Source organism: Hippichthys cyanospilos, chromosome 11 (genome assembly GCF_059441005.1).
Source record: "Hippichthys cyanospilos isolate Australia breed blue-spotted pipefish chromosome 11, RoL_Hcya_1.0, whole genome shotgun sequence".
In the NCBI taxonomy this organism is placed as follows: domain Eukaryota; kingdom Metazoa; phylum Chordata; class Actinopteri; order Syngnathiformes; family Syngnathidae; genus Hippichthys; species Hippichthys cyanospilos.
Window position 1 is genome coordinate 4,972,555 of NC_142379.1, and position 26,846 is coordinate 4,999,400.

Below are 26,846 nucleotides of genomic sequence, written 5' to 3' on the forward strand. Positions count from 1 at the left end.
CTTATGAATTTGTGGCAAACGCGTTTCACAAGACTTTTAGTCCTCCAATGACTCACAACAGGCTGCAGCTGGGTGCCAGGCATCATGGCGTTTGCAATCTGCATCTGCTGGGCCAGCATGGCCATGTTCTTCTGCTGGATGAGGTTGTTCCTCCCGTTGATCTCCAGTTGGGTCTTCAGGTGGGGCGGGGGGTGAAGGTACTTGCAATTTTCCCGGGAACAGCGGCCCTGTCGGGAAAAAAGTCATGAGACGTTTAAAAAAAAAAAGGAAAAAAAAATCATATCATGGGATTGAGCTGACATCATGGGACTACTTGGTCTGTTTTCAAAATACTCCTCTTTTTTTTTTTCCAAACCTCTTTGCGACCTAAGCTCTGTACTTGGGGTTTTTTCTCTAATCTCTTTAAGCTCTCAAAATGACAAAGTAGCTCCGAAAGCAGATAACGCAGAGTTGCCTACCTGGCTGACAGACTGTAACGCAATTCACTTGAATCTGCAGGAAAATTCTGCCAAGGTTGAACAATTCAGAAATGTTTTTTCAGTTGAACAAAAACAAAAGATGCATTTAGTCTTGTGTTTGGTTCAACATAAAATTAGGAAAACGATCAAGAACTTTGTGAGGTAAACCTGCAATATTGTTATGGTTATAAATGAAATTCCACAATTTTCACTGTGTTTGTTTTTTTTCCCCATTTTTAGTTTGTTTCTTTCATTTAAAAATACAATTGTGAAAAATTTAGCAAAGTAAACCTGCAATATAATTAGGGTTACAAATGAAATTCCACATTTTTTTTTTTAGTTTCTTTTGTTAAAAAAATACATAAAATCATATACTTTTTGGAGTTGTCTGGTTGAAAAGGAAGAAAAATTGCAAGAACATTAGTGACATAAACCTGCAATATAGTTTTGGTTATAAATGACATTCCCCCCCCAAAAAAAACAAAAAAAAATGCTTTCATCAAAAAAAAAAAAAGCATAAAATCATATTTTTTTTGACTGGTCTGATTTAAAAGGGAGAAATTTAATGCAAGAAAATGAGTGAGGTAAATCTGCAATAAAGTTATGGTCATGAATGAAATTCCACAGAAAAAAAAAAGAGTTTGGATTTCTTTGTTTTTTGCCCTTTTGTTTCTTTCATCAAAAAAATTAATACAATCATATATTTTTTCACAGGCCTGATTTAAAAGGGAGATAAATTGCACGAAAATTAGTGCGGTAAACCCAAAATATAGTTATGGTTATAAATGAAATTTCACAAAGAGAAATGGTTTGAATTTCTTTTTTCTTTCCTTTCGGTTTTTGTTTGTTTTTTTTTCATTGAAAAATAAATGCATAAAATTATTTCCTTTTTTTTGACTAGTGCGAATTAAAAGGGAGAAAAACTACAAGAAAATTGATGGGGAAAACCTGCAATATAAAAAGTTATGGTCATAAATTCAAACACGATGTGAAGAATGTACAATATGATTGTTTTTTTTCCATTAACAACTTATACCAGTATGACTCTTTAAATCCTCCAATTTTATTAGAAAATGACTACGGTTTTATGATCCAACTGTGACCGTGGAAAATATGACTTCTGTTCTTTATTTTTCTTTCTTTTTACAACGGTAGTGTTTTAAAACTTCTTTCTCTGAGGGCAAAAATGTACAAAGTATAACTGAAATGCGCTCGCCGTAGCGAGAAATGGATTTGTTAATGAACAAAAAACATTCAAAAAAAAAAAACTACCACTGTTTCCGCTCGCTCTCAGCTGCTAGCGTTTCGGTGACAACACCTGAAATCGATGAGAGATGCTTAACGGGGCCTGCCGAATCATTATCGAGCGCCCTCCGATTGAGCCGCGTGTCAATATTTGCCGTCGCCTCTCAGCGCAAGAGGCCGAGGCGGGACGTGTTGCCGATTGGCGGGAATAAACACGCGCGACGTCGCGCGTTACGGAAACGGGAGGGAGCGTTTTGCGAGCGGCTTCTCTACGCCCGGGGTCGTTACATCCGCCCGGGAGGGGGGAGGCAGGGAGGCGGCCGATACAATTTGCGCTCCGATAATGCCGGCTGAACTCCCCGCAAAGAGACGTAATAGCTCACGGCCGCCCTTCGTTCCCGCCGATATGCGTGCCGGCGAATACAGACGAGGACGACTGGCGTGTCGCGATCCGGCCGTTGGCGCGTTCATCTGCCGCCCCGTAAGTCTCGTGTAGAGCGGAGGGCCGGCTCCCACGGGGAATTAAAGGTTGCCTGTCAGGCTACTGCTTATCTCCCGTAGATTATGTCCGACGCGCCTCGGCGTGACACCTGCGAGCGAACGAGGCGCCTCGCGCTCCTCCTTTGTATTTCCCCCGCTAGTCTGCCCGGCGACACTTTGCCGCCGAGGATGTCAAGAGTTCCGCCGCCGTCGCCATTGGCTCACGGCGCGACGGCGTTCCCGGCCCTCGGCGCGCATTACCAACGCCTACGGCTCCGCTCGCCCGGTGCGCCCGAGCTGCGGTTATCGATCGCAGCTAATTGGTTAATGTCTTTTGATTTTCAGGGTTCATTACCCCCATGGGTGGCGAAATGTCTTTTTGCCTGCGAGTGGGTGGTACCATGCAGCCGGCGGGAAAGGAGACCTAAAAGGTGATCACACTTCACAACATCTACGAATCGCAAATCCTCCAAAGACGCTGCCTGTTTATTTGTGTCCCCTGGTGGACACTGTCAAGTTAATTGCATCCCTTCCGAGCGCAGGAGGTAAGCATGTCCTCTTCTAAACAAACTAGGATTTAGTAGGGAAGCTTGATTCAGTCAAAAAGAAATAGACCAAAAATGAATGTCCACAAATGTGGACACAAAGCAGTAGGCACAGTCTCAGGAAAAGGCCAGGATGTCCTCTATGCAGCACATTAGGACTTAGTAGGGCAGCTTCAATGAGTCAAAATATACAGACCAATAACTAACGTCCACTATTATGGACACAAATAAGTAATAGGTCTCTGGAGAATCACGGGACATCAGGGGAAAGTTCAGGATGTCCTCTACTGTGTCCAAAACAGTCTGTAGACCAAAAACTGTCCACTGCAGTGTACGCAAATGAATAGGCTAGGTCCCGAGGAGATCACATGACACATCTGCGAGAGGCCGGGTTGTCCTCTATGGAGCAGCACACCAGGACTTGGAAGGGCTTCTCCAATGAGTCCAAATAGATAGACCAAAAACCAGGGACACAAAGGATTCGGTTTCAGGAGGATCACAAAAGACCAATGGAAAAAGAAGGCTATCCTCTACTGACCACACAAGGATTCAGATCACATGAGACATCTATGAAAAGACCAGGGTTTCCTCCATGAAGCACACTAGGACTTATCTGTGCAGCTCCAATGAGTCAAAATATAGAGACCAAAAACCTATGTCCACTATAATGGACACAAATGAATTGTTAGCTCAGTAAACCATATTAATATTTGTAGTTCTCCCTCAAAGAATAATTACGTCTGTGAATATTGGAATATTGTCTTTCTCGATGTGTTGCACCACCATTTGTGTTCAGATTTTTGTTGAAGGTTAACTGCGGTTATTTGCGTTGTGTTGGAGCATTACACCGAACTGATCATTAGGACCAAGTTATGTGCTTGTACTGCATGGGAGCTTCTCAGGAAGATGCAGTGCAGTTGTTCATTAATCCACAAACAAACTAACAAACAAACCCCTGACTGATATCTTCTTTCTCAAAAACAACAACAAAAAGTTGCGCAGCTGTCCAAATCTCCCTTTAGATAGATAGCGCTGTCAAGACATTATCTGGGTGATGTATTTCCATTAGCGTTGAGGTGCAATCGATATTAGCATGCTTGTTAGCTCAGTGCATTTTATCAGCTAGCTCCGTTCTCGAAAGGTCAGTGAAGCAGACGTGTCACCGGCAGTTTCGCTTTTTTATCTGCGCCTCTTTTTGATCGTTGCATTAAATGCCGCTCGGAAAGCGAGCCGATGTCGGTCAATGGTTTTCGTGTCTCTTCTGCCCTCGGAGAGTCCGGAGTGAGCTTCCACGCTAATGTCTTGAACGTGAATTGCCGCGGGCTCCTACTCATCATTGTCACCGCCACCTCCTTATCACGTCTGTTTTGTTAGCCTCCTGAATCCTAAAACGTCAACATTTTGAGGCCAAGATGGATAAGGGTCGTGCCCATATATAGCTACATTTAGCTCTCTCACTTTGTGCTGATAATTTTATTCCTAACGTGAGTGTGAGACCTTAACAGGCTTTCCGCAGCTATCAACAAATCTAATTCAATGCTTTGTGATATCGTGCGGGAACGGTTCATTTTATTTTCAAATTAAGAGCAAATGAATTGGAACATGAAGCAGGTGGTAATTTGTTATAATGACTCCTTTGCAAAATGTCGTATGCCTTTATTTTGGTAAGTCTTATAAGGATGCACATGGTGATTTGTGATGCTAATGACCATGATGTGGACAATGAGCCATAAATATAACAGAGGATGCGACAGAATGTATCTTCTCAGTTGCTGAATAAAGTTCACCTAGAGATACAACTACAAATGTAGATTTAACACTACTATTATCATTTCAGTATCAGCCGCAAAAAAAAATCTGACATCATGTAACAATTTTTAACAATTTCCCTCCATGTAGTCTCATATTTTTTACATTCACACTAACGCTGCGCAATAAATTGAGTGAATTGGATTAATTTGTGCATTTAAAAAGCAACATTTTGAGAACTTGCAAAATGGGGAAATCGAGGTTTTTCACAATAGTTTACAATATCTATTTACTTAATTGTAGCTTTTACATAGATAGATAGATAGATAGATAGATAGATAGATAGATAGATAGATATCATTGTCTTCAGTGCTAGCTTGTAGCTAGCTTTCTATTTATTTTGTTAGCAAGATAGATAGATATCATTGTCTTCAGTGCTAGCTTGTAGCTAGCTTTCTATTTATTTTGCTAGCAAGATAGATAGATAGATAGATAGATAGATAGATAGATAGATAGATAGATAGATAGATAGATAGATAGATAGATAGATAGATATATATTTAGTACATTTTATATTTTTGTTGTCTGGACATTTTGCACGATTTAAAAACTATGTTTTTCATCAAGCATATTCAGATAAATGTTTTTTTTTTGGATGAAAATCGATGAAAATAGTTTTAATTTGCCTGACCGACTTTCATTTTGAGCGCCATATCACCCAGCCCTAACACATACGGTTAATAATCAACTCATCAAGTCGTAGCCACGTCATGGCCTATATCAGTTCGCGGTCGTTGCCTGGCCATATTTACACGGTAACAGGAGCCCCCCGCGGTCCTGTCACAATGCAATTTGCAGCTTGGAGAGTAAACAAAATTTGCGGGGTGCTTCTCCACCCACAGCGAGGCCGACCCCAGCAGCGTGAGTAAACACAAACATAACAGTCATGCCCCAGCCCCCTAATTTTGATTTACACCACATTACTTGCATTCCCACCGCTGCACTATGGCCATATCGCGTGGCGCCGGTTACGACCCGGCCTTTAATATGAATCCCATAATCCTCTTTCGAACGGGACTTCGGCGTCCTCGAGAAAATAGCGTGGAGAAAGTACTGCGGGGACCGCACAATAGGCGACTCCTCTTTTCTTCCTTGCTGATTTTTCTGCCCGCGGAATCCCCTCATGAAAGAATTCCACTCAGACTTGCAGGAGAGCGGAGAAGAAAGAAGTCAGACAGACGAGCGAGACAGATGCAGGGAGCTGCTCTCTTATTAATATTAATCATAGGCGTCTGCTTGTTCTATACGTCCTCCAAGGGAAGGCCCCTCTGCAGTCGCATTACACGATCACGCGTCGATTCCTATTAATCTCATCGTCGACAATGACTCATTTCAGATGAAGCTCACGTAATCCCGCAGCTTCTATCTTGTTTTTTGTTTGCGAGCAATGTCATAAACGCGAAACCGGACCCCGCCCCATTAAAAAAAAAAAAAAAAAGCGATGATTATTTCCCTTCTGAGGACACCTCCCTTTTCTTCCATCTCCCGACGTCAAGCATCAATCCGGGAGGCGCCATCTGCCCGGGCAAGAGGGAGCCGTCGCCATGAGAAAAGGCCAGAGCCATATTTCCGTCGCCTCGGAAACAACCCCAAAAACAACGTAGCCGCCCCTAAACTTATCTCCGCGGTGCAATCAGTCATGTCGACCGGCCCCCGAAGATTTGGCGGGCGAAAACCGCGGCCTGAAAATATCCATCCATCCATTATCTATAGCGCTTGTCCTCATTAGGGTCAGCCTATCCCGGATGGGGCACGCCCTAGCCTGGTCGTCGGCCTATCACAGCGCAGATTTAGACAAACAACTGATAGCAACATAAACAAATTATTCACATATCTAAAACGGGGAGAATCCTTTGATACGGTAGCGTATAAGAAAATGCATTTGTTACGTGAGAAGAAGTATTTGAACTCCGAAGTAGACAGGACATGGAAGTGAAAAAGAAAGTCTTTAGACATGAAAATACAACTTCAAAAAGTAGACTCGGAAACTAAACTTGTAGAATTAGGCTTGGGAAACTGACGCGGTAACTTGAATGGGAAATATACCAGGAAGACAATGATAATAAATACATACATTCGCGAAATGCTGACAAATACATAGCAACTAAAAGTCTCAATACAAATATGTCGTTCTCTTCACTGTCCACGATTTACCTCAAATGAGGGTGCGTGATATTTTGTGATTCATGCACGTATCAGCAAATCGAATTCAATAATTTTCAAGGTACTAACAGGAGCAAGCAGTATATTATTCAAAATAAGAACAAACTATTCGGAACATGAACCAACTTATTGTTAATTGTGTTATCGTGATTGCATTTTTATATACAAAAATGTAACAGTTAGGGGGTGCTTGGCAATTTAACACAATTAATACCATCAACAAAATAATTTGACACAATTCATGTCCAATCCTTTAATCTTGACCTCAGAGGCATTTTACATAAAAGGAAAAGCATTGAAAAACTACTCTAGGGAGCTGAAATTTCACCCAAATTGTGATGGTGTTTCAAATGGCGCAACCTCTTAGTTATCACATCACATCACAATACTACAAGAATGATATGCAAGAAAATGACCCATAAACGGTCAAAATAGTACACAAAGATGAAATAAAAACGTTATCCCACTGACAAGTAATAATTAAAAAATTAATTCTCTATCTTAGAAAGTAAATTTCCTTTCATTCCCATGGAAAATTTTCATTGACAAAATTTGCGACCAATTCCACGCCAAAGCTTTTCCAAAAACTCAATGATAGTCCCTTTGCCCTACTGAGCCGCGTTAATGGCGGTGATGGGGAAATAATCGTTAGCGCAGGAAGCTAACGATCGAGCAAAATCATTCGCCGCCATGCTACCCGCGGATCTCTTTAATTAACCTTAACACGAGCAAAATACATTTGGATGCGAGGCGGCATTGTAGTTTGTTTTCTTGAAATGATCCCACAAAAAGTTCGAGTCCCGACTGATGTGAAACTCTCAGCCCGACCTTTCGGTTCGCCTTTCTTCAAAAGTTATTAATCCATCTTTCGGCCTTCGTTTTACTTTTCCCCTCTCGCTAACGCCTTCTCCATTCAACCTCTTTCAAGCTTAGCTTTAGCGAATCGTATCTCTCAGTCAGTGAGCCAAGCCGCGATCACAAAGAGCATTATAGTCGACTGAATGCAAGAGTGGTGGCCCGTGCCGCTACTTCAGATTGGGGGGACGCTGCCAAGTGGCGACGCCGCCTTCCGCTTCGAGAATACGGATGATCTGAAAGCGATCAAGTTTGTTTCCTCAAAAGAAATCCAGGCGAAGCCTTGAAACGTTCATGAAAAACCCACAACAAACACAACCCCATTGAAAAATAAGCGTTAACACTCGCACGCGCTAAATAAACAGAAGCGGAGACAAAAACGATGATCGCACATTTTTGGATGGTTTGTTTAGTCAGGTGTAAACTATGGGTGTCAAACAAATGGCCCGCGGGCCGGATATGGCCCTCAAAGTGTTGCAACTTGGCCCGGGAGACGTTTTTTTCCCACAAACTTCGGAACTATTTGAGAACACGAGAAGCAGTGCATTTTGGCGTCACATTGATGGGCAAATATATTCCCCACAAAAATACGCGTTAAAGGAGAGGTCAACCCAAATATTTCCTTTTTATTATATTTGCAACCATTTCCGCACCCACGTTTTTTACAGAGCGCTTTCGTATGCAGTGTTGCAATGGGGATAAGGGACGAAAAACGGGATTTCACAAGTTTGGGATCATTTCTGATTCAAAAAATAAATTAACGTTTAATTATTACAAGGTGAAAAAGGCATCCCATCTAATCACGTTTGCTAACCGATTAGCATTGGCATATTTTGTTGTAGTCTAAACAAATCACTTCAAAATTCATACGTATACAAAATAATAAATGAGTATTTACATCCACTGTACTTCAATTACCGTATTTTCCGCACTATAAGGCGCACTGAATTATAAGGCGCACCCTCAATTAATGGCATATCCTAAAACTTTTTTTCCATATATAAGGCGCACCGGATTATAAGGCGCACCCTCAATTAATGACATATTCTAAAAAAAATTTCCATATATAAGGCGCACCGGATTATAAGGCGCACCCTCAATTAATGACATATTTTAAAACTTTTTCAATCACAATATAGTAATAAACAAAGTAAGAACAATAATAACTCAAATAATAACTCTCAAAAGCATAATAACTCAATGTGAATATGAGCAACCTTGTTCAATTGTCAACACACAAAAGAAACAGGTAAAACTTACTTTATCGGTTCATTCCCCATCTATGAATCCCAATCTCAATATTGATCCATATATAAGGCGCACCTGATTATAAGGCTCACCATCAGCTTTTTTTTTTAAGGCTTTTAGGTGCGCCTTATAGTGCGGAAAATACGGTATATATGACAGGATGATTACTCGATTATTCGACGGTATAATCGAGGGGTTCATCGGTTTAAAAAAAAGATTTGCTTGTGCTAGCCTCAATCGAATATAAATGAAATATTCCCTTGCTGCTTGTAATGATGTTTCATGGGAAGGGAGGGCATCACACCACACCTTAAAGTTCCATGGAAACAACGTAAAAAAAAAAAAAAGTCTATCCAGAGGACAATCCGGACGGACAATCATGCTAACAATGACCACACACACACACACACACACGCACGCTTACACTATAGCCTACAAACGCAGCGTGTCACTAGCAGCTCATATCATTGCCTGGAGGTTAAAGCAGATAAGAAAGGATTAGCATTCATTACCGCGGAATGCGTTGATACCCGACCCGCAGCCGTACATTACCGTACGACAATGCTCAGCGTACGAGTACAAGAGCTGGAGCTGTAATAGAGCTTGTAATCCCTTTGTAAAAACTGCCATGGAGCTGCTAAATCCTTATGGCGAAGCACTGAATAGACAAGATGGAGAGCAGCTAATAATAAGCAGAAAATGATCTCATCTTCAGAAAAATAGCAATTTGCTGAGTATGCCATGAAGGCGCACCGCATGGTCACGTAGTAGGTACACTTTCACCATGCCGATGAAATCGGATACGGGGAGACCTCGGTTTACGACTGTTTGGCGGGAGAGGCGGATTGGACTGCTGATGAACACTGATTTACTGCCGTGTTTGCCGTTTTATTAGATGGTTTTCAATTTATGGCCTAGAAGTGTTTTTAAGTATGAATTTACTCCTATTAGGCAATAGAAATCATTGGAATTATTTATTAAAGGACATCAAATTAGGTTTTATATTCCAGATTATAGTTTGTTTATTCATTTGTGTCCACTGTAGTGGATGTTTGTTTTGGGTCTAAATCTTTGGATTTATTCAAGGTACCCTACAAAGTCCTAGTGTACTCAGTAGAGGACATCCTAGCTTTTCCAATGCCATATAATTTGTTTGGCTGAAATCCATTTAATTTTGCTTTCTTGCTGGGACAAAATGGACAAGAGTGGGCACAAATCAACAGGCTGGGTCTCAGAAGGTTAACCTAGGATATTTAAAAGTAATTTTTTTTTTAGCTTATACTGTACAACGGTCATGCTACCAAAAATTACGTTTACCAAATTTGAACCGCTGAAGAAATACTCATTTACAATAATTACTAAGTTTACAGTACGTAAAAATACGTCTTTAGTAATAAATGAGTCCTTACACGTATTTTTCTCTACACACACAAATATACGTGAGGGCTTTTTCTATCATAGTGGGGACTTTTCATTGACATAATGCATTTCCCAGCCCCGAAACCTTACCTCAACCATCAAAAATGATTGCCTAATCTTAATCTAATCTAATCTAATTCAAATTTAGAGTCTAAAACAAATTTTTGACCCTCAAAAAGAGGTCCACCAAAGTAGTCCCCGCAATTGCAAGAGGCCCCTACAAATTACAGTACAACCCTGGATTCGGTCCCCACTTCGCAACGAAAACAAATGCGCACACATCCACTCACACGCATACACAAAGCGACAAAGTCAGAAGGCCCGCACCTTCTGTCCGCACATTCATCCTCATCAATGTGCATTGATCAAAGCCGGCTTGTACCACTTTGTCAAGGGGTGGGGGGGTTGGGGGGGTTGGGGGGGGTGGGGGGGTGGGGGGGCGGGCGATCACCTTCCAAGAACATCATTGTCTGTGATGTCCAAAAAGAGCAGGCGGCCCCAAAACGCGCCTTTGTGCGTTAACGCAGCCAGGCGGGCGGGATGCGGGTCGTCACGGCAACACGACACAAAACAGCCTCCGTATCTGTCACGACGGCTGCTCCGAACGTAATCCCCTTAAAGTGTGTTGACGAATCGCGGCGTCCGACCGAGACGCGCGCTCCGACAATAACAGGGTTATTACACGCATTCTTCAATTTCACACCGGCGCTCAACAGGCGGCACGCACCGCGTTATTACTCGCCCGTCATCCATCTCTTCCTTTTTCGCCGCTCCGCCCGTCTGTCCGTCAACATTGGTGTTACACCATTAAAGGTGTGTGTAGCCGTCCATCACTCCTTCGCTTCCACTCTTTCCGCTCTGTCTATAATCTGCGCATTGACACCGGCCGCCCTCTGTCAGACTTCATGTCGTCATCATTCAATCACGCGGCCAATCAGCAAATTGCCTCCTCCGGGGCGACTCCTGTACTTCCTCAAGTAGAAGCCTCCGCTCGCTCGGCAGACGACGCGTCTCAATTAGTCGCCGGGTGCAATGTCGACTTGAGCAAATATATGACTCCATTTTTGGAGTCATATAGTGAGGCCACTTGGTGGCTGCAGTCACGTTTTCCACCAACAAGCACAAGTTGCTGCTGTTAGTTCCCATGATTGATTTGTAGCTGATGACATCATGACAATGTCCTCCTGTGACCCAGCCTATTTATTTGTCCGCTGTTGTGTCTGTTTCGTCTTAGCGAGACAGGAAAGGTAATTGCATCCCACCCAAGCACGAGACATCGTCGGAAAAGGCCAGGATGTCCTCGACTGAGGACACCGGGGCTTAGTTGAGTTGCTCCAATGGGTCAAAAGATAGAGAACAAAATCAAATGGCCACTACAGGGGACACAAATGAGAAGGCTGGATATCATTGTTTGCTAACTTCAGATAAAACAAACCATAAAAAAAAGAACCAAAAAATATAAAAGAGACATATTTTGTATTTTCTTAACAAGTTAAAACAGGCCTCAGTTTTCTCACACAGGTTGAGGCACTGCAAATCCAAGTGCCCAATTATAAGTTTCACACCTAAAATACAAATGTAAAATTCAAGTGACTAAATTAAAACAGAAGATACACGATCTTTCTTACGCAGTTGCTGAATAAAATATGCCTTGAGATACTTCTTCTACTAATGTAGTTCAAGAATTTAATAAAACAGTCAGTTTTAAGCCTTTACTTTTTCATCCAAAATTGCTGTGCGCAGGTTTAAGGATTACTTGCCTGAAAGTATAGATTTCACAGGGGTACATCACTTTTTTCAATAATAAAAATTTGCTGTTGAATACTGTGGAAACATGGGTGTGTTCAAATGTAGCATTCATCAAATCATTCAGGTCCTCTTTAGAAGAAGGAAATTTATTTGTGAATGTTGGAAGTTTTGAGTCTGATCGATGTGACATTCGGCGTCCCTCAAGGGTCAATACTCGCACTCCATTTGTTCCCATTGCTTAAATATATATATATATATATATATATATATATATATATATATATATATATATATTTGTGTGTGTGTATGTATGAGCTTTATTTTGCCGTCCTAACTTTGCAAAAGTACTTGAGCCACACCAGCATTCAGGCAGGCAAGCACATCCATCATATGCGATGGATAAAAACTTACGCAGGAAACAATTAGTTTTGCCTCTGACTGTACTGCATTATTGATAAGCGCTGAGAATGAAAGGGCATGCAAATAGAAGCTTCTAATGCGGGGCACTTACACATTGCATTGCTGTTGTAACAATTTTAGGGGTTGTTGACCAAGCAAAAGACAGGAGGTCTGGCTCTGGGTATTTTCAGTTATTTGTAAGAAAAAAACAGGGCTTCTACTTCAAATAAATCTGTAGTAATTTTTGGCAGTCGGGGAAATAACTACCGCATTTTCTGCACTATGTAGCGCACTTAAAAGGCTTCCATTTTCTCAAAAGCTGACAGTGCGCCTTGTAATCCAGTGTGCCTTATACAGTGCATTAAGGGCGAGTTTTTATTTATGGGGGATGAAAAAAATACTTGATCGCCATGTAATTCGTCAATTTTTAATTCTGCAGTTCAGTTGCAAATGCATTTTTTGCAATATAAATACCCCGTTTGAAATTTTGCTCCAATTTTGAAGCAGTTTGTAATGAATGGGACAAGGCCGCAGGGCTCAAATCATAAGAAAAAAGTTGTGGGAAATCCGTCCGAAAAATATGGTAACCTAATAACTTTGACTGGTTGATTTTTTTTTGACTGCATTTAATTAGTTGGATTCCAACTCAGGTCTCTAAACTGCGAGGCGGGCTCATCCAAAAAGTTAAATCCATGAATAAAAGCTAGCGATCATTTTCAGGTGTATCCTGGAGCGAATGACAACTGGACGCAATCTCGCAGGCTAAAATGCTCTGTCGAGAGAAAGAAGCAAGGCAATAAAAAAAAAAAAAACACCCAAAAAATCGAGAGCGCTCCACCCTGGTCTCGAAGGATCAATACCGCGCAGAGACAAAGTGCTGATAAACACTTAGGTTTCTGTTAATTAGCACTAATAATCTCTTTTTCTTTCCCTTCCACCTCCTTTCCTTCTTTGGCCTTTCTTTTTTTCACGTATTCATTCTACGCCGATGCTAGGAGAGACAAGAAAGCAAAGGGGGGAGCTTTGCGAGTTCTTTTCATAAGGCTGATAAATCTCCCACTCCTGTGTTGTTTGTAGCTGACGGCTCCACAGATGAGATTTAATGAACCTCTCATCCAACTCTGATTATTTTCTAATTAAAAGAGCGTGAGCGATGGCGACGCGTGCGCAATGACGACCGCCGGTTAATAACAGCGTGTTAAAAACAACAAGTGACAGGCGGGCTTAATTCGTCCGAACAATGGGCTGAGCTTGTTTGTCGGGAAAGGAAGATTGTGTCAATTAGAATAAACAAAAAACGGCTATACTTTTGATTAACTGCGGCAATAATCTTTCAGTCATGTGATGCGGTCATGCTGCTAATAAATAATATGATTTAATATCTTTATATGGTTATGGGAGCGAACCGCTTGGTGAAAACAAATTCTGAAACACAGTTAAAAAAAACCTAGCGGCGATTTTCAGGGTTTGCTACTAAATTTACTGTTTTGAATTGTGAAACAGTGAATAGAACTGAATATTACGCTGCGAGTTCATCCTCAGATTTTTGACACAAACGAAAATTTAACCGTGGCCTCGATCGATTGACCTGTGCCCACTATAAAAAGTGAAGAGTGAGACATGTTGACCAATGCTATACTTTAGTTTTGTTTTCATAATCTTTCACGTTAATATATATATATATATATATATATATATATATATATATATATATATATATATATATATATATATATATATAACAGCACATTTTTGGCAGAAAAAAAAAACATTCAGAATATTTTTACTCAGTCAGTGTGGCTTGCCTGCAGTTTACTTTACTAGCCAGCAGAGGGCAATCTTCCAATAAACAAAGGAAGACTGAAGAAGAATGTATTGAAGTATTAATTTTGAGTTTTAGCAGCTATTTTAGTCACCACCAGGGGCACTCTAATAGTAAACGCAGTAAGGCAAGAAAAATATAATGAAAGTGCTTTTTCTTTTCATTTTAAAAGAAAGTTTTAAAATGTGATACATACCTGCAGGTCTTTATTTAAAACGATGGCATTGTATCTTTTTTTTATTTTATTAATAGTACCAATGATGTCTGTACTTGGTATCAGTTAGTTCAGTACTCATCCCGGTATCGATCAGGAAAAAAAAGCGATTTTAAACACCCCTAATTTGTTTTATTTTTGTTTCATATTCTGGGAAATTCTGTCACTTAAGGCAACGCGCATCCATTTTGCAAAGAAGTCTTAATACAATTTAGCAAGTAGCTCCTTCAAGTTTCAAGTAATTTGCTCCTAATTTAAAAGCTAAAATGTACCTTTCCTGTCACGGCACTAAGTTAGATTTCCTGATCACGTGCAGAAAACCTGTAAAAATCTCACATACCACTGAAATGCCTTCACGTACTCCCATTTGAGAGCCGCTACTGTAGTCTTAGACCTCCACCAAGGCCAAAATGGTTTTAGTCCAACCATCTTATTTTCTGTGAACTGTTTCATCAAAATAGACTAGCAGTACCATTGATTTTTTTTTCAGTGCCATTGGTTTCCATAGTGACTAAAAAGCACTCTTTCCAAAATCTCACCAAGATGTCTTGTAGCCTCAATAGAAAACATCTTTTGTCATTTGAAATCTGCGTGTTAAGACATACTATACATTTTTCCTGTTCCATTTAAATCAGCTTCAAACCGTCCAAATCACAGAGAACGTTGCATGCGGAATTCCGGACCGATTTATTGCTTGGCAAAAACGCAATATGGAGTGCCAGGAATGACTTGTCGTTTCCCTCCCGAGGTCGCGCTCGTTATTTGGCATCGGCGCACTCCGACGCGGAGATCAGTCTACACCTCTATCGACAAAAGTCTTAGGACACAGCTCTTTTTTCAATCGATGAATCCATTAGCTCTAGGACTAGACTCCTTCATCTTAATTCCTAGACAATTCGGACAATCGGATGCTTCCAAAATGGCGGCGACACACATTTCCACGTCGTACGGCAGGAAATATGATAACCCCCAGGGTTGAGGTTAGCTCAATGCACAAGTCTTGTGAAAATAAATAAAGAAGAAGAAAATGATGAGAGTTGCTTATTCAGTCTTTTGAATGTGAGAAAAGATGCAATGCAGCAAAGGTGTGACTGCAGCAGAGTGAAAATGCAAGAAGCTTGAATTTCGCATGATATTTGCATCATCATCTTCAACTTGACAGAAAAAATAGCGATCAAAAATGGAGTCTGCTAGTGCAAGGATGGATGGGCAAAAAGACTGTGTCGTAAGTGGAGGGGCAGCAATGAATTAACTCATTTGAACTAACTAACTTTAACTAACTTATAATCGATTATTCCTCGAGAATCCTAAAATTCTTCAAACGGTAAAAATTTAAGGCTCAAAACTGGATGTTCTCGGGTCACATAAGTCCTTGTCGAAAGCAGTCTGATTATTATTGTGTTGACTCAAAATAGGACAATTTCAAACATATGCTTCTTCTTCACAAAACTATGATCCACATTTTTGCAGATTTTATGACCATATGGAGCAAAGCAAATCATTATTTTCTTTTGCTGTCAATTAGAACAAAAAGCCCAGTTTTATTTTTTTTTAAATGAACACTTGTGCACTCCTTTTGCAAAGTATACACATTGCATTTTTTCTCAAATTTTGCAAATGCTTTTAAAGGCGTAATAAAGTTATTTATGTTTTTTTTTCCCCCTTCAACCACTCAAATTGTTCAGTGGCAACAATTCTATCCAAACATATGTAGGTTGAATTTATTAACACCCACAAAAAATTGAAAAATTATGTGGTCTGTCTTTGTAGTCTGTGACGTGATGATGACGACAAAGACATAGCCATAAAATGGTCTCCACCGCCACCTACTGTCTTGAAGTGAAACACAAGTCAACAAAGAATTTTCTCTTCACTGGCATATTAGTTTGACCGCCGCTCAACGAAATGTTGCAAAAATTGTAGGAAAGTCAATGTCATAAATCCTAAAAAAAAAAGGCTTAAAAATTGTAATCGTAATGGTTTTATATGGTCCAAAATTTGGACAATGATTATTTTTGTACACAAAATCTCACATGTCCATCTGCAATCACAAAGAAATGTCAGAATTGTTTCTATTTGAAAATTTACATTTTTAAATCATTTGCTGAAAATTTCAGTCCCCTGTTCCTTTTTTCCCATTGATTCTTTTATAATATCATAAAAAAAACAAAAACAAAGGAATTTCCATATTTTTTATGATAATGTCACATAGGTTATATCCATAGGGATGGAAATTCTGATGATTGATTCAATGATAATTAAATGTTAATCAATTTTTAAATGAATCATTATTTCCAACGCTAGATGATAGTTTTGTGTAGTGCTGTCAAGGAATTAAACATTTGATTCTAAGTAATTAATTAATGAATCTTTTTATTGCCACAAATCCTCATCCAGTGCTGGTTGCAAATTTTATTTTGAAACATCAAGAGGAACAGTTCTGTTTTCTGTTGTCAATGACCTTAAAATAGAAAATATTGACAGTATCACGGTATTTTTTTTTCTACTTTCCACTGTTAAATATTTGTTTACACATTACTTTTGTCATATTGGCCATAATTTCTAGTTAAATATGGGTTTTATTATATATAATAATTAGAAAGGTTAGAAATAGTTATATTTCTAACCAGGAAGTGAAGCGTCTCGTTTACTGAAGTCGTGCCTCTCACGGTTTGGCTGCCTCACCCTCTTCACGTGACCTCATTCAATGTTGACCGTGAGATTAACACGATTCACAAAAACGCTTTAAGTATATCTTTAATTAATTGATCGCAATTATTCAGCTGTAGCACTAAGTTTAAAAGTCAATACGTAATCTTTTCATTCGTGATTTCAATCTAAATAGTGGAGCGTATTTTTCCTAATCGCCATAGTAAAAGTCGAACAGCAAACCATAACGGTGAGCCGCAATTACTCAACTGTCTTTTCACTTCCTGTGTGCATACGCGTGTGTGTGTTTACGTGCTGCGGGACTCAAAGCAAATGTTAAGTGCACGGCGGCCAGATTCCGCAGTATCAAATAAAGAGCAGAAGGTCAGCGACATTTAAAGGGAAGACGAGACGACGTGAACGCGAGTAGACAGACATATAAAGCTGCTTCGGGACGGGGAAAAAAAAAAAAAACGCTAAACAACGAGTTAGCAGACGAACGGTCGTCCTCAGGCGTGTTCGTGTTCTGTTGCTCCCTCTCCATCTGCTTTCCCGCCACTGCCCCATTACGCCTTATTTGTCTGCAGTCTCATTTCAAGGCTTGTTTAAACCAGCCGCACCCCAAAATTCGTGAGGCTGGATTTGGACAGGAAGGAGACAGACTAACAAGAAGCGATTGGATATTCCCTTCACAACTACAGCGGCGGGACATCACGACTCAGCGCTCAGACACGCTGATGTCACCGCCCCAACGCCTCCGTACAACACTCGGGTGATACATTTTAGTAGTAGTCGTAATAAACATCTTGTCCGGACTGAAAAAAAGGTGACCCGGGACAATGGCAAAAGTTCCTTAACACCCTTGCGCCAATTTTAGCTCTGATGTTATGTTACGTCTCCATGCTGATGTGGCGTCTTTTAAGATGGATGCGTGCGCGCGCTGAGGCAGCGTATCCGCAGATGGACGTAAAAACCGTGGCCAAGCCTCTCCGAGGACACCGAGACATTTAGAGGGGAACTTTCAAGGGGAGGTTGGGAGGGGCGCTCGGCCGCGGACGGAGTGAGACGCCGTTGATAACGGCTGTCTGCTCTCCGCTTGTTTCGTGTCCGCGAGCTAATAAAAGCCCCCGTTCGTAATGTCTTGTGTGGGCTGAGAACTGACGGATCAAATGGGATGGATCCTGTTCAGCCAGGCCTGCGAATTCAGAGTCTAAAAATGGATTCGGATCGCGCTAGACGTTGTTTTGACGATCGCTTATATCTCTGTTATGCAGTCAAAGACGCGTCCACGACGGATTGATACTGAGGCCTTGTCTATATGTAACCAAAGCTATTTAAACCCGTGTATTTTCTACCCCTTTGTGTGTTTAAAAAAAAAAAAAAGGCCACCCACATGGCTTTGTTCATAAAATTGCTGCAGTTTTATTCATTTACAATTGCCAAACCGCTAGGCGGGAGTGTGGTCGCCAAATCCTGCCCAATCAGAAAGAGCTTCCGTCTCTTAACATCGTCGAGGAGTAGAGTGATGACGATTGCTACAGGCAAAAGCGGATCCAGAGAATTTGAAATCTTTTTTTTGGAGTTCTGTAGATCTTTGGTTTTAATTACAATTTCTGAGAAATCTGAGACATTTACGGCCCGTTTGCAAGAATCCCGGCAACATATACTGTCCAGTCCTTGAGAGCCAGTATGGTGCATGCTTTCTGGTTTTCTCTGTCCAACACTCCAGATTCGAAAGATTACTTCATTAGCGAGACCTGCAGAAGCTTGAAAATGATTCTAATTATTTGAATATGGCGTGTTTTACGAGAGAAGGTTTGAAAACGGCGAGACACCGGCCCTCAAGGACTGTAGGACCAGTGCTGCCCGAATCGCTGACCTTAATGATCATCTTGATTTAGGTCGGTGGTTCTCAAACGGAGTCATGTGAAGGTCGGTCTGTGGAAAAGTGTGATTGTAACAGATTTTAGCGAATCTAATTTAAGGATTTCAAATCCTATGCCAGGAGCTTTACATTTTCACATCGAAAGCAAATGAATTAGAACATGAAGCAACTTACTACATTTTAATAGTGACTCATTTGCAAAACATGGAATGCCTTCGTTTTCGACGGACGCACATGTTCTTCTCTGCTACTTTCTTACGTTAATTACACGACTTTGAGAATTCATCCATAAGACACCAGAACCACTTTAACCATAAATAGCTAGTCCAGTTAGAGAGGAAGCAGAGATTTCTATGAAAATTTTGAAACATGTCATTATTGGACACAAACCGGCAAAATGGATAATGAGTTTGCTAGCAGTTACTACACTGATGAAACCCGCTAGATAACGCAGCAGATATGTGGCATTAGTTTAATATCACAAAACATGATCCTGCTAAATAATTGTAACACGTTAAATGTATCTTCAAATGAATACGGGGACAGCCACGTTACACAAATAATATTTACCAAAGCAACTATGTAATAGCGTGCACATCAAAAGTCAATGACCGGGCAAACGACTTTAGCTACAGAGTCCATCTCACCTCATTAAAACTTAATAAGGTTCTTCTTCTCTTTGACATAGACAAATATACGCCTTGAAAGGTTGTTAGCTGGTTAAAGGAGAAACGCGCGCACTCATTTGACCTAAGCCAATACCACCGTGTTAAAAAAAAAAAGAAAAAAAAAAGCTGATTCTTCTACTGACATAGTACCCCTTGAGGCCAGCTGGCCAATTGCATAGCTTTCATTACTCCCTGATGTTTGGCTAGACTACAAAAATATATATATTATGAAAATAATATCCCGTGAAGTAATGCCGAGGACGCGTCCGACAGATTAACAGAAGCAGATGAGAAGAGAATGAAGAAGGGGGGCAGATTAAAGGAGGTGGAGTACGTCTCCATTTCAAAGCGGTCTTATCCTAAATGCGGCACACTCACAAAGACACACAAAACGCGTGACAGAGAGTTTCGAACGTGACGATGAAGGATCCCGTCTTCTCGGCATTTTTAAGCAACTACAGTAAGAGTTACGCAACATGCTCGCTCTTCCTGGGTGAGGCACCCGCAATGAACGTCTGACCCCGTACCGATATTACCCTAAACTTTGCTAATCTTACTCGGATTTAATTTGTATTTGTTCTGCTTTTGTTGTGAAAAAAATCATATGGTAAGATGAGAAAAAGTGAGAAAAAAAATGATGAAAATCTAAAAATAAACATTACACAGGCAAAACATACATTACATTCCTGATCCATTGCTTAGGGTAAATTTGACCCTGCTTTTTTTTGGGTTGTTTTGTAGAAAACAATCACTGTGTTCAAAAGAAGCCAAAAATTTGACAATTTATGGCCTGAATTGGGTTATTTTTATTTATATATTCTTTGATTATTCAAATCATTTACATTGTAAAATCATTGAGGTCAAAAACACCCAAATTTTGAGTCACTACTTTGATTAATTTGACTCAATTTAAGGGTTGTTAATTTCTCCCTAAAAAGTTTGAGGAATTAATAAAACAATTTAAAAAGTTCTGATTCGTAGTTGGTTATCGTGGCAATAACTCCCCCCAAAAGTTGTATGTAACTAAAAAAAACCCAAATTGGGCTGCTTTGTGGGTTAATTATTCGACACATTTTTTTGAATAGCTTGTGATCAATAACCCAGTAAAAAAAAATAAACACAAATAAATAATACACTCTAAAACAGGTTTGTTAAAAAAAAAACCCAATTATTGCTCAAAACTCAATATTTGATTCAATTTGATCAATTTGGATCATCTTGTGCAAGAAACCCTGAAAAATTGGCCTGTTTCCTATTGGTTTAAATAAACCCCCAAAGGTGGTGGGTCAAATTGACCCATGCGATCAGTTTTGACCCAAAATTGACATATTTTGGACCCAACTGGTTTAAGTGTCCCATGAAGATTCCCTTTCTAAAACCCTGGAGGTAACCGCATACTTTTTAGGGTCCGTAAATTTCTCCTTTTATTCTGGAAGCTATCTCTCCTACCTGTTAATTTTTCATCTGCCCGCCAGTCAGGAGATTCGTGTTACAGTCTCCGTGAGAATATCTTTTTATGGAAATGGCATGTTCTCCCCGTGCTTGCGTTGGATTTTGTCCCGGGTACTCGGATTCCTCCCGCATTCCTCAAACGCGCATACGTTCATCCGCCGGCGTTAATACGAGCGCGAATGTCCACCGGGAGAAGCGCCGGCTCACCGGCGTATTTTTTGATCAGTGTCAACACACCTTCTTGCTAAATGAAAGGACATCGGGTCTTCAACTGCACATCTTCCCCGCAACCCCCTCCTGGTCTGGATGTGTGTTATGAGTCCATGCGCAGATAAAGCTGATACATCAAACTGTCAGGGAGGCATGCCGCGGAATGCCCTGGCACGGAGAGCAAGGTCTGTTTTCATGGTCTAAGCAGGCCCCGGCAGCCTCCATTTGTCCAGTCCTGTCTTACCTGTACCTACCGAACCCTGCGCAGGCATCCCAGTAACCGGGCAGGCCCCATTTAGAATAATAACGATAGTAATACAGAGACCAGCTGAAGCAGAAACAGGCTCAGCTTTAAGCCAAGGTAAGCTACGCTCGGCTTGACGGACTTCCAGCTGGGCTCTCCGGTTACGCCGCTTGCCAATCAGATAGGAGCCAAATTACACGCTGCTAAATAGAACGCTGGAATTCCGATGCACTGTGCCCAATCGCAGCACTGAATCCCTTGTGCGCGCGCCGGGGTGAAGCCATGAAGTCACCGGGGCATGCGCCACCTTTTCACTTAACTCTTTACCTCTTCTCCGACGCTTGCGATGTCCATTCGGTATGGACCCTATTTACATTCTCCCCAGTCAAAATACGTTCATTTTTTTTAAAAGATTCCAAAATATAACGTTCAAAAGAAGTCATGCTAACAAGTGCTGATGCTATGCGTCGCAAAAACTCGCCGAAAATGCAGTGAACGTCAAAATTAAACTCACCTCCCCAAATAACATATCGGCTTCAGAGCCTTTGCGCACTTTTGATTGGAAATACATCCTGGTAGCGTATGGTGACGCAACAGCTGACTTGACGTCAAACACACGAAAGTGTCCTGAAACCCAATGTAATTGCGAAGTAATGCTAGTTAAGAATGCTTTCAAAATACATAATTTCACTAACATCATACATTATATACATGATTATACTATACATATATATTTGCCACCAATTAGCAGTGGAGCTTTGGCAGCTAGCAACGCTAGCAGCAGCAAACAGCACCAGATGCTGACTGCATTACCAGATAGCAGCACTTAACGGCTCCAATAGAATGACAAGAGCCGTCAGATGACTTTTCAAAGGCAGTTTCATAGTGTTACGTTCTGGGTAGTGTTTTGTTTTGTTGTTGTTGGTGTCAGGATTTTCTGTTCTTATCTGTTCTGGGTTTTTGTTGGGCTTTGATTTGTCTATTTGCATTCCCAGTTGTTTTGTTCATCTTAGTTCATGTTTCTGTTTCTATGTGATTGCATCCACCCGTCCACGTTGACATGCTTCCCTTGTTTTAGCCAATCAGCTCCCTGTTCCAATTGTGTCTTATTCAGGTGCTCCTTTTTGTCTCGTCAGTTTTGAGTGTCTTTAGTTTCCTGTTATCTTTCAGTTCTTGTCGGGTCATGGTCACTGTTGCGTCAATTGTTGCTGTCCCTTTGAGCTTGTTTGTTTTTTGATCAGTTTTATTTTAAATTATTAGTATCGCTATTATAGTTATTAATATTCTATATTATATAATATTATAAGTATTAAAAATTATACTAAAAATGCATTACTTGCCGTAAATAACTGAAGACCATTTTTTACTCGTTCACTACCAATGGTTTATAGATCATGGGGTATATATAAGCATATATATTAATGGTATATATAATCGTAGAACCACCAAATGCTCATATAAAATCATAGTTAAGAGTCGTATCGCGTTTCAGAAATTGATTATGACCCTCCCACTTTTTCGTGCTTTTACATAAACTCACATTTACGCAACCTGTGCACCTCATTCATCGAGTGTCCATGCCGTCCCTCCTGCTGTACTTTCCTTCCCCTCGTGGAGAAAGTAGAGCCGCTCAGTGGGAGTGTGTTGTCTTAGTGCCAGGCAAAAAATAGAGTCAATTACCAAGCTTTCCGAGAACGCCCCACTATGCCGTGACCTCAAAATGAAACACAAACTCTTACATACGGCCCTTAACATAAACGACGCTGTGTACTCTGCCCTCATTCTCCTCCTCCTCGCCCTCTGACAGTCTCCCAGCAGCTGGGAGAGAAACCTCCTTCAAAACCCCGCGCCAGAGTCCCCGCTCTTTAACTTGTCTGCCAATGAAGGAATCTTTTAATCGTAATCACAGATGTTGACGCGATGACCGCCTTCGTATCCATTTGCATGGGAACACACAAACAAACAACAGTCCTATTTACGCTTCCTGACCACAAGTCCAGTTCTTTTTATGTGGTCACAGCATCACATTTACGCCAAACCTCAAATAATTGCATTAACCTGTGTGTAGTATTTTTATCATTTTCGGGTCATTTTCTTCCACTTCATTCTTGCATTATTGGCACACTCCCCAGTAGTGTAATCATTTGTGCCACGTTGTAATTTGACATGTTTTCGCCATCTGGGTGAAATTTCAGCTACCTGGTGTCATCTTTCAGTGCTTTCTTATACTTGCTGACTTTAGGTGATGCCTGCAAAGTCCGCATTTCATTGGCTATCCACCAGACTGAGGCAGGTGTGCTGGCTTATATTGCATCATGATGGCCCACACAAGTTGTTTACAAGTTTGGTAGGCCTTCATACTTTAATTCATTGGAGAGACTGTTTAAGTGCCTCGGTAGATGCTGCTGCTTTGGTCAGCAGCAAAGTTGCTCAGTGCTCAGCAGTTAACTTTTGTTTGCGTGTCAATAACAGCTTCCACGGACAACGTTGAGGTGGTATGACAAGGACGTTTTGGACCAGGTGCAAGTAAATGAAGCATGAGACAACATCTATTAGAGTGAAGGCCGTCACCCATCTCCAACTGGAACCAAATGAAAGATAATCCAATGGTCACAAAAACCTTAACCTTAACCCTAACCCTAAACTACGGGGAAAACTTTGCCAACTATCATGCTCACATCACAAACAACATTGACTGAACAAAGGTTTGGATACCATCAGATAGTCTTCTGTCGCCAGCAGCGAGAGTCAAAACAGCAGCCAAAGGGGCCGACTGCAGCCATAGATAATAACACATAATCCAATTGTAGGAAGGAAACTCCGTATCTGTATCACTAAGAGGTACCCTGGAAAACTACTCAATGTGTTTCTGGGTTGACAGTTTTTTTCTGTCGAGCGCATTCCATTGTGGAGTCTCTTCCAACATCATTTGATTGTCTGGGCTAGTATATGGCAAAAACGGGGTCGAGGCATTCCCGTTTTTTTTTTTTTTTTTTAATGGAGAACAAGTAACAAAGAACAAAATAGCATGTGTTTTCTTACGCAATGACATTGTTGTTGCACACTTTTATCCTTGTCATTTATATACTGTTAAATAACTTTCAAGATGCATTCAAATACACAAAAGAAGAATTTGCTACATTTGTATCCTGGCTATTGTGGATATCAAAATCACCACATCTGCGGCTTTGGAAAAACAAAGATTTTCTTCAGTTCTTGAATCACTCAGAACCACAAGACAATATAATTGTGTCTCTCTATTAGAGGTATCTAAGAATCAGTGTTTTCTGATTTTATCATGTATTCCTCCATCCATTGCACAAGTCGCTTATCCTCAGGAGCATCGCCAGCCATATTGAGGGCACGTAAAGACAAACACCCAAACTCACACCCGCAAACACACCCAAGGACAATTAAGTGTCCAGTATAGCTACCCTGCACGTCATGTCTGAGGACACGGAAAACAACTTGCACAGGCATGGGGAGTGCATGAAAACGTCATTCAGGAAGGCCTGAGCCAGAAGCGAAACAATCGAGGGTAAATTATCGGCACAGGTTATCGGTATCCATATTTCAAAATTTGCTGTTTTAATTTCCGAAGGTTTTGACTTGGGGAATGGTTTTGATTGTTTGTATAAAGATAGACTTGTGGATGCAGCTCTTGTATTGGCTCTCATTAGAAGAGTCCTTCTCAATTATATTTTACAAAACCCCTCCAGGAAAGACAGAACCTTTCGCGCCCGGTCCTTGAGGGTTGCACATTTTAGCCTCCCGTCCTTCAAAACCCGTTTCAAACTATCGGGATCACTATCATGGCTGCTGAAGAGCTTGCTTATGAGCTGATTATATAAGTCATATGTTTTGAAGGACGGAATGATCTAAATCATGCAGGATAGCGGCCCTCGAGGACCGGAGTCGTCCACCCCTGCACTTGATAAAGTCCCAAAGTATCACAGAGTTATGAATCACCAAAGCGTTGGATTGGCTATGATTCCAATGCACCCCAGACAATTGTTGTCTCTATTGGAAGCTGTAAAAAAAAAAACAGCAAAAAAAAAGGCAAAGAGGGCAGTGATGAATTGCGTGGCGATGAGTTGTTTGTCACACTCACCTTGAGCGAGTCAAAGCAGGCGATGACTCGGCCGTTTTCCACTTGGCAGCTCTTGGCGGGGTGGGCGAACTTGCACTCGTTGTCCGGCCTGGAGCACGTCCCCCTCTGGAACTCCCGACACACCTCCAGAGTCAGCCACTTTGTGTCCCGGATGGGCGTCACGTTCACCGCCATTTTGAAGCAGGGGCGCAGGCCGTCGCAGAAGCAACCGAGGGGGACCGATGAAGAACAACGCGTATCCGGCAAACGTGATTATGTGCGCGCCTGTGTGTTGCTAATGAGGATGAATAAGTCAATGACATGGGAGAAGGTGGGCCGGAAAGGTCTCTGTCGGGATTTGAGCCAAGGGCGGCCTCTCGGGGCTCTACCACCTGTAGCCCATCCTCGGGGCCCGCTTGCCTCAAATAGGAAGCCTTTAGCGGTCAGATACGGGCTCGCTCCTCGGCTCGGCCGTCAGACGAGCAAACGCTATAACGTTATTGATCGCGTCGGCCCATGATGGGAAGAGGCGAGGGGAGGAGGAGTAGGGCGTGGCGGCGAAGACGACGAGAGCGACGATCTTCTTCCCGCTCACGGCAGCTGATTGGATCTGCTCCTTCTCAGCATCGGGCTTTATCTGCACAGGGGGGGACGCGAGCTGGGAGGGAGGGACTCGACTTTAGCGAATCAGTGGCGCGTCGGAGGGCGGCGGCAGCCCTGCGAGGTAGCGCTGCTGACGACTGTGGCGGGGTTCAGTCCGGTCCAAGAGCCGCGGGCGGGAGAGGAAGAAGGCACTTCTCTCTGTGGGGAAGGAGGGAATCGTGTCAGTGGGGCGACACGCGCAAACAAACGTTTACCGTAGATTTTAGTCGGTTGCTACGGACCGATTTTTTTGTTTTTACGAATTCTTCTTGGTTTATCAACAGAGTTCTGTTCCTACTGCAACAACGAATCCAGATTATAAGTCTGAGCCGGGTTTAATGCTCAATTCCGAGTTTTTTGTGAGTTTGTTCACATTTCCAACTAAATGCGATCTCTATGTGGCTTTTGTGTCAACTTTGAACAGCCCAAAAATGGCGTGCTTAACGTCAGTGTTTACAGAGGCACCGCAATGGATGGCTGAATTGATTACCTGGCAACGTTATGGCTGTCATAACAGAGCCAGAATATTTTCAATTTGTTTAATTTCAGGCGGAAATAGAAAAGGAGATGAGTGAGGTTTTTTTTTGCTTCTCCTGCCAT

General features: G+C 41.5%; 1 protein-coding gene across 7 annotated transcripts in view; it reads right to left on the minus strand.

Moving 5' to 3' along the window:
- The window catches only part of LOC148415525 (muscleblind-like protein 1), a 74,502-nt gene that overhangs the window by 19,335 nt on the left and 28,321 nt on the right, over window positions 1-26,846 (minus strand). For all 7 annotated transcript variants that reach the window (XR_015867269.1, XM_088428101.1, XM_088428100.1 and 4 more), the window contains 2 exons: window positions 25,626-26,405; window positions 57-227 (listed from right to left, as the gene is read on the minus strand). Coding sequence is in view for 6 of the 7 variants with exons in the window: in XM_088428101.1 (XP_088284227.1) it covers window positions 57-227; window positions 25,626-25,799 (345 nt within the window). In the remaining variant the exon portion in view is untranslated. The remainder of the gene's footprint in view (window positions 1-56; window positions 228-25,625; window positions 26,406-26,846) is intronic.